The sequence below is a fragment of the Diaporthe amygdali genome, assembly GCF_026229845.1.
Source record: "Diaporthe amygdali strain CAA958 chromosome Unknown NODE_64_length_129016_cov_63_110044, whole genome shotgun sequence".
NCBI lineage: Eukaryota > Fungi > Ascomycota > Sordariomycetes > Diaporthales > Diaporthaceae > Diaporthe > Diaporthe amygdali.
In genome coordinates, this window is record NW_026517084.1 from 99,327 (window position 1) to 106,990 (window position 7,664).

General features: G+C 44.3%; 3 protein-coding genes across 3 annotated transcripts; 1 reads left to right on the forward strand and 2 right to left on the reverse strand.

Moving 5' to 3' along the window:
• Window positions 1–1,896: 1,896 nt before the first annotated feature.
• On the forward strand, window positions 1,897–2,924 carry J7T55_001255 (p-loop containing nucleoside triphosphate hydrolase protein; the record flags this gene model as incomplete). Its single annotated transcript, XM_053136108.1, has 4 exons — window positions 1,897–2,021; window positions 2,142–2,296; window positions 2,371–2,646; window positions 2,728–2,924. 4 exons carry the CDS (start codon window positions 1,897–1,899, stop codon window positions 2,922–2,924), a joined length of 753 nt encoding a protein of 250 aa, XP_052986308.1.
• A 350-nt stretch (window positions 2,925–3,274) lies between these two features.
• On the reverse strand, window positions 3,275–4,762 carry J7T55_001256 (uncharacterized protein; the record flags this gene model as incomplete). Its single annotated transcript, XM_053136109.1, has 1 exon — window positions 3,275–4,762. The coding sequence occupies one exon, from the start codon at window positions 4,760–4,762 to the stop codon at window positions 3,275–3,277; it is 1,488 nt and encodes a 495-aa protein (XP_052986309.1).
• A 1,573-nt stretch (window positions 4,763–6,335) lies between these two features.
• J7T55_001257 (uncharacterized protein) lies at window positions 6,336–6,777 on the reverse strand (the record flags this gene model as incomplete). The annotated part of the gene is made up of 3 exons (XM_053136110.1): window positions 6,336–6,437; window positions 6,531–6,605; window positions 6,673–6,777. 3 exons carry the CDS (start codon window positions 6,775–6,777, stop codon window positions 6,336–6,338), a joined length of 282 nt encoding a protein of 93 aa, XP_052986310.1.
• Window positions 6,778–7,664: the final 887 nt, after the last annotated feature.

The following is a 7,664-nucleotide window of genomic DNA, read 5'->3' on the forward strand; positions in this document are numbered from 1 at the left end:
TATACTAACATAACTATGATTTATAGGAATCTATTGCTTCTATAATAATACAGTGTAAAGGTTGAGAAAGTTATAGAACTAATTAAGGATTTATATGATAAAATAGAGGTTACTATGTTGTAGTTTAAAAAGAAGGAAGATATTACATAGGCCAAAGCTATCCTAAGACATTTTATAGCAGCAAGATTAAATTTGCTAGTAATAGAAGAAAGTAGTTGGCAATTTGAATCAGGTGATAATTTTATGTGGCTAATATAAGCCCGTTTGAATACTAATATATTGAACAGACTTTATATCAGCCACTATATTCTTAAAAAACTTTTAAGCTGTTTATAATATCTTATTTTTAAAACTTTATTACGCTAATTAATATATAAGTTGGAATTAGTATGCTAAAGAATAACTTCCTAAGATAAAAGCATATTAATTAGAGTATAAGAATTTCAATAAGTTAGAGATAGTATTAGCTTAAGCTAAATTACTAATATCTGAGATCCTTTAGGTGGATGCATATTAACTTTTAACTAGGGCTAGCTTTAATGCATCTTTTATCTTTCCTCTACTTTAGCTAGTTAAAAGCAACTTTAAAAATGTTATTATATTATAGCATTTTTCAAAAGGTTCTTATAATGAGTCCAATAAATATTTGATTATGATGCAAGATCTATTGTCTTAATTACTTTAGCAAAATCCTTTTATATTTTAAAGCAGCATAGCATTTGTGATTAGAGAGAGGATGTTTACAATTTAAGGACTCTAAGAACTACTATTAGAATTTCTGAAAAAAGCTGATATTTATTATATTATACTTGTTATTAAAGGTATTAATAATCTTATTTAAAGCGGACCTAAAGCTTGCAATATAAAGTCTGATATTATGCAGCGCTTATATATTTTTAAATAAAGTAAGCTTATTAAAATTATCTTTATACTTAATTTTTTATAACCCTAAAGTGCAATTATAAAAAGTGTTTTATTACTTATACTATATTAGTACTAAGTAAGCCTAAAGCAAACACTTTTATTTAACCCTATATAGAATAATCTATTAGTAATTTCTTTATAGCTAACCTAAATTTAAGAAAAGCACTGCTATAAGGCTAGCTTTATACAACTTCTAATAATATATACCCTTAAGAGCATTATATACACATATAATAAAAAGTACTTTTAAGCCTTTATAATTTCTAAATTAAGTAGAATAGATTAAATACTATTTAGTATATATAATCTGCTAAAAATTTAGGCTTAGTTAATTAACTACAACAAAACCTATATATATAAGCGGTATTAAAATATTAAAGTAATATATTTTCCAGGAATGTAAGAAACGGCTGTATTATAGTATATACCTATAGGATATTTTTTTAATAAAATTGCTTAATAAAAACAACTTATTGCTTATAGGCAGCACTACTAATCTATATTATCTAGAAGTTACTATAAATAGATTGAAAAGACCGATGTAAGTTTATCATATCCTGCAACTTTTCTAAGCTGGACCTTTCTAAAGGTTGACTCTCTCGCAGGGCCAACAACGAATCATCATTGACCAGTGCAGTCGTCCAATCGAACCAGAATTGGCTGAAACGTTCAAGGAGCAACTACATTCTGTACAGCCCAATAATGTCAAGCCTTGCTTCTTGATGTTAACTCCTCCAGAGATTGTAGGGTTTGATTTGAAAGCCTTAGCTTAGGGTATATTTAATCTCTAGAAGACTTGTGCAAGTATATATTACAAAAAGAATATTGTAGGCTAACTCTACTTTGCAGTAAGGTGCGATGTAATTAGCTGCAAGGCAGTGACATTCAACACAAGCGGGATCGATAGCCTTGTTCTAAACTCGCGGACAAAGGCCACAATAGGTGCGTTGGTCCATCGTCATACTAGAGGGATTGCCCTCGGCAGTACAAACACCAAGAACGGAACATCTCGGCCCTGGGCAGCAGACTTCGTGCGCCAAGAGGACTCCGGCCGGATTGTGCTTCTCCACGGACCACCTGGCGTTGGCAAAACTTATGTAAGTACTCCCCTTTCGCGCGCGTGTACGACTTTTGTTAATCAAATTCCCGCCATCGGCAAAGACTGCAGAGTGCATTGCAGAAGCAACTAGACGACCACTTATCGCATTGACCAGTAGAGATATTGGAAATAAAGAGATTACTGTGGAGCAGAGGCTGTCTAAGTGGTTCCGCTTAGCCAAACTATGGGAAGCTGTTGTAGTTATTGATAAGGTCGACGCGTTCCTGGAGAGAAGATCAGGAGGCGACTTAAAGAGGAACAGCATAGTGTCTGGTTCGTATCATCAAAATTACAGCTGAATTCTTTTGAAATATGTCGGGTGATCAACAAAAGCTGACAATTCATAGTTTTCACGAAGTTTATGGAGAATTATCGCGGTTTTCTCTTCTTAACAACTAACCGGGTCGGCGCATTCGATGAAGGCCTCGTGTCGCGTATTCACGCAACAATCCGTTACTATACCTTTACGGCTGATATCCGACGTCGCATGTGGCAGCAAATGTTCCAGAAGCTGGAGGCTGAGCGGCGCGAAACCATCAAAATTTCGCGCGAGGCAGTGAGATTTGTACTTGACAATCAGGAGATGAGGGACCTCGAATGGAACGGAAGGGAAATGCGAAACGGTACGTATTTTCCCGGTGATCGAACCAACGACTCTCATGGCCTTGCAAAATCTTCTTCTGATCATCACGCTTGTGTCATAGCTTTTCAAACAGCAATAGCATTTGCAGAATACCACTTCTCCCGACTTGAATCAGATGAGAAGGAGGAACACGAAAGACCCGCGCTGGAGGAAGAAGACTTTATGCGAGTTGCGGAAGCAGCGAAGGACTTCAAAAGCTACTTGGTTGAGTTGCACCACGGAGATGGGCTGGTCGATAGGAAACTTGAATGGCGCTAATTTAAGGGAATGAATAAGGTTGTACAAGTTGTTATTTTATTACTGTTCAATTCAATGCCAGGCATATAGGTCGTTTACAAAATCTTTTACTTTTAAAAACAGCAAAAGAAAAGAGAGAGAGGACGAGGAAAGAAGCTCTTCAAAGATACCGTGAGAGCCCTATTCGCGTGAATAATTCATCCCACTCCAAGGTGCTGTCCTTAGTCTATACGTGCACTGCACAATGATCTTGGCGTAGGCCACTGTGGTTTGGGTCGGATATTGGGAGGCGCATCCCATATTGCAAAGAATATGCAGAAATTTGAAAGCGGTGGCGGTCACGATGACAAGATTCATCATAGAAGGTCTGTTTAATTTAGGTCAATTCTCTGATCCAGGAACTTGAGGGGCTTCCAAATAATGATGTCTTCGCCATTTCCCCCATCCAAAGACGAGAATGCCCGCATGACGTTTTCCTGGGGCCTCCATGCGCCGACTTGCCACGTCACGATATCTTTGCCACCATCTATGCCTGGGGCATAACTGACACCCCATCTGTAAATTGCGCGGTCCATGTTGAACAGTAGCTCGTCAGCGCTTTCGCACATATCTCGCTTTTCTTCAGAAGGCTGCCAGGCAAGGTACACGAATAACTCTGCCTCTTCCAACGCAGGCATGCGCTTTAGCGTCTCAGCGAACGCGAACAAGAGAGGGTCAATTTTCGACGAGAGAGGTTCCGTGCGGAACATGTTCGTAGCATATTCTGCTTCCTCGTCGGTTCCTTCAATCTCGACATACCCCTCATCCATTTCGTCGTCCAGCTCGTTCGGCGCCTCGGGCGGATAATGCTCATCCGTGACCTCATAGCCACCCTCGGGTTCGATATTTTGCCCGCCAGGTCCAACAAAATACCAAGTCCCGTCAGGGCACCATGGATGAAACTCGACGCGCAGCCGTTTCATGCGTGGCCACGCCACCGGCGCCCGGAACAGATCCGGCGTTACGAACGCGCGCAAGTCAAACTCCTCCAAGTGCGACGCCAGCTCCCGCAGGCCGAGCGACAGGGGATCCGCGCTCTCCGGCCGGACCAGATCCGGCATGGGCATACTCTGGTCGTCCTCCATGTACAAAGCACTCGGCTTCCAGAACCACAAGCGCGCCTTGCGCAGCGAAGCGGGCAGCTGCTCGCTCAACTCTCGCACCGCACGGCCAAACTCGTGGCGCGCGTCCCGCCACGGCCCTTCCCACGGCCGGGTGAAATCGCGCATCAAGCGCACCCGCAAAACGGCTGGGGTGCGCTCCCAGAGCCAGGGACAGTCGAGCTCGCGCAGGTTCGGGCAGCGGGTCGCGAGCTGCAGTGGCAGGCGGGGTGAGACAGGGCGCGCGTTCGCGTACTCCACGGCGCTGGCATAATCTTCCCGGGGAAGAAGTCGGAGCTTAGTGACACGCAAAAGCTGGGGCAGCGAGGTGGCCGGGTGATCCTCGTCGTGGTCGTCACGCAGGAAGAGGCGGCGCGAGTGAAAGTTGCGGTGCAGGCAGGACTTGGATGGGTAGATGTCGAAAGACTGGTTGATGATGCGAATGGCGGGCTGCAGCCCATCCGCGCGGATGAAAGCGTCACCGTCCCTGGATGTCTCAAAGTCGTGGAGCGCGTTGAAGAGGTTGTGGATTCGGGCTGAGAAACTCGAGTTGATGGCTTCGAACTCATCTGGGGTCTCACGGCATGGCAGAGGTGACTCAGGCGGATTGAGCAACAAGGGCATGTTCACGTCATAGTCATATATTCGTAGGAACCCAAAGTGACGCGCTTTTTGGAGGAGGGCCTCTTGAATCGCCTCTTTAGTCTCAGTTGCGGCCATTCTGTTGCCTTAGAGCTAGAATCAATCGATGAAGGCGCGATGTGGTAAGAAGCGAAGGAAGTGAAGAGGCAGCAGAATGAGCCCGAGGTGACATCGAACGGACAAAATGGCGGTTAATCGCCGCAATCTTGATGTCAACGCGTTTGTCTTGGCGCATGCGCGCGGAAAATTCGAGTGATGAATCGGAAGTTTGTTCTTTCACGGACCATGGAGAGCCAGGACCGTACAAATAGGCATGGTTGTTGTACGTCGACATGTCCATGTAGAGTAAAAGGAAGAAAGCAAATGATTCAGAAGGCCGCACCTCAAGAGCTGTCTCAAATGAAGTGAACCACGCCCCGGCTGTCTGTTTGATTGGTCACACACATACCTGATTAGTCGCGCACATACCACACCAACACTCCATAATACATTCACCCTCAACATAATACATTCATCATTATATACTTGTACAAAGTTTAAACAAAAGATTTGAAGAGCATATTCAAGTGTGACTCATTCGAGAGAACCTGCAGCATTGACGCGCCCTTTCCACGTTGCTTGTGTTCGTCGAGAAGAGAGGAAATACACCCTGCTACGTTCGTCTACACTATTCTAAATTTGAAGGAATCGTATAAACAGGACAGGTCATGATTTCTTGGCAGTTTCCAAAATTATAAGACATGTTCGCACAAAAAGAAAAAGAACGAGGAATCAGGCCGCGCGAGATGACTCCCCAAGCTGTCCAAAGCATAACAATAGTTGAGCAAAGAGTACATATTGGGTTACCCTGTCGATATCATCAACGGCCGTACCAGCTTCTAGAATGTGTGTGGCGTAGAGATGAGGAGGAAAGAGAGCAGGCTGCGGAGTGCACACCAGTCCTTGCACTGAGACACCGAGGGTAGGATACATCGCTGCTGAGAATTTATATACCCAATCAACCAATGCGTCATGATATCTGGGCTTTCCGCCGCAGAGTTAGCCCGCTATGGCTGTTTGGTGGATATACTGTGCTGCGGACTCTAAAAAGATAGTTTACTGCAACACGCACTCTTTCACTGGTGGCTGCAGTGCAGACACCCCTTCAACGCTGCCAAGCCAAGCTTGGCCGTCTACCTGCCGGCCGTGTAGCGAAAAATACAGCCATGAAAATTGGGGGATTCAGTACTCCCGAGGTATTACTAAATTGATAATACTAGATTGGAATGCAGAAGCTATGTCGTAGGGGGATTTGAAGTGTCAGTGCCCCAAGGTGAGAATTACGTTCCTATTGCAGCCCTTATTAGACAAAATTGACATCTTGAGGAGCTTGCTCGAGCAACACTGAAAGGACATGAGCTGATCGAACAGCTATTGAGTCGAACGCTTCATACGAGGCGCCGAACATCTGTTGTTTGAACGTAATCGGACATTTCTTCCCACAAATCTAAAACTTTCGCCAACATAGCCCCATGCCAGACACCGAAAAGAGTGAGAGAGACCGATACATGACCATCTCAGCCACATATCAACGAATGATTGTAGAGGCTCAAGTCGGCACGAGAATACCATGAAACCCCTGCTGTTCTCCTGCCTCACGTAGACCACACGATCACTGAGGGCACCGATCGCCACAGTTCACAGGGCACAGGATGTCGTTGGTCGTGCCGACGGATTTGCAGAATGCACCATCACCACCGCCTGAGCCAACGCACTTTATTCGAGCATGTTAGCACGTTGAAAGCGATGGTTTCGGGGTCTCAGCTAAGTGTCTTAGGTTACGACGTCCCGCCGTTTGTCAACTTACGGATCCAATAGTGCATTCATAGTTTGACGGGATAAGTCCGCCAGGATTGAGGTTGCACGAAGTTCCGTTGCACTCCTGTTGATTTCTTTCTGATTAGCTACTAGCCAGCTTGACAGCTGCCTGTTGAGTCTGGCCGACTGACCCCATCATTGCGCTTAGAGTTCTGATGCTCTGAAGTAGGGCTTGCGCCGACGGCAGAAACGGCCAGAACGGCGACGGCAAGGGAGTGAAAATTGAGGAACTGCATGATGAATCTTGTTGTTTGAGTTTGGAACTCTGAGGAGTTTAGTGGAGGTTATCGTAGTTGATTAAACTGTGCAAAGCGGTGATGATGGAGCCACAGAAGGAAACTGAACTCATGGGAATCAAGACCCTTTTATAGATGGGTTAATAAGGCTATGTAATCTCTGATTCCGAATATTCATGCCACGTCTTCAAAACTATCTTGAGCGCTCAATGTATCCTATGCCGATATGCCGACTTGCCGTGTCACTGCTCTTCACCGTGATGATATTTCTCAACAGGAATAAGCAACACTCTCCACAATCCGGAACACTTTCGTGTCGATCTGCGTTCCGATGATCAACTTTGCTGCGATAAGATCTTGTTCAGGCAAAGCTGAAGGGCAATCATCGATGCCGTTGACCCACACGGTAAGCAGAGTGGACTCATGTGTTGTCCCTCTTGAAGCATTTGAGTCTTCCTCCATTTACATTACCTAACCAGTCTTCATCCTCAGTCACAGCCTCCTTTACATTTTACGATCCAGGTTCAAGGAATTAAACAAACCTTTTTTAGTGGACATATCGATTGAAGATTCTTCGAACTACTCAATTTACTGGTGAAGACAATGTGTTTCAATAGGGGTGTCTTGTTGTTCTCTGCTTTCAAATAGAAAACAGTCAATAGCAAAATAAAGTGATATTGCCGTCCAGCACCCAGCTAAAACAGCCTTGTCGGAAAAATGACTCGTAGATTCTATGCAGTCATCTAATGAAGGATTTGCCCAGGCTGCTCAGAGTTTTTTCGGTACCAACTAAGTGAGTGGATTCTGTCCAACGCAAATTCAAATGGGTCCGTCAGCTTTTAGTACGAAACTTCAACCAAAAATTGCCGTACAAATGCAAGTTCGAT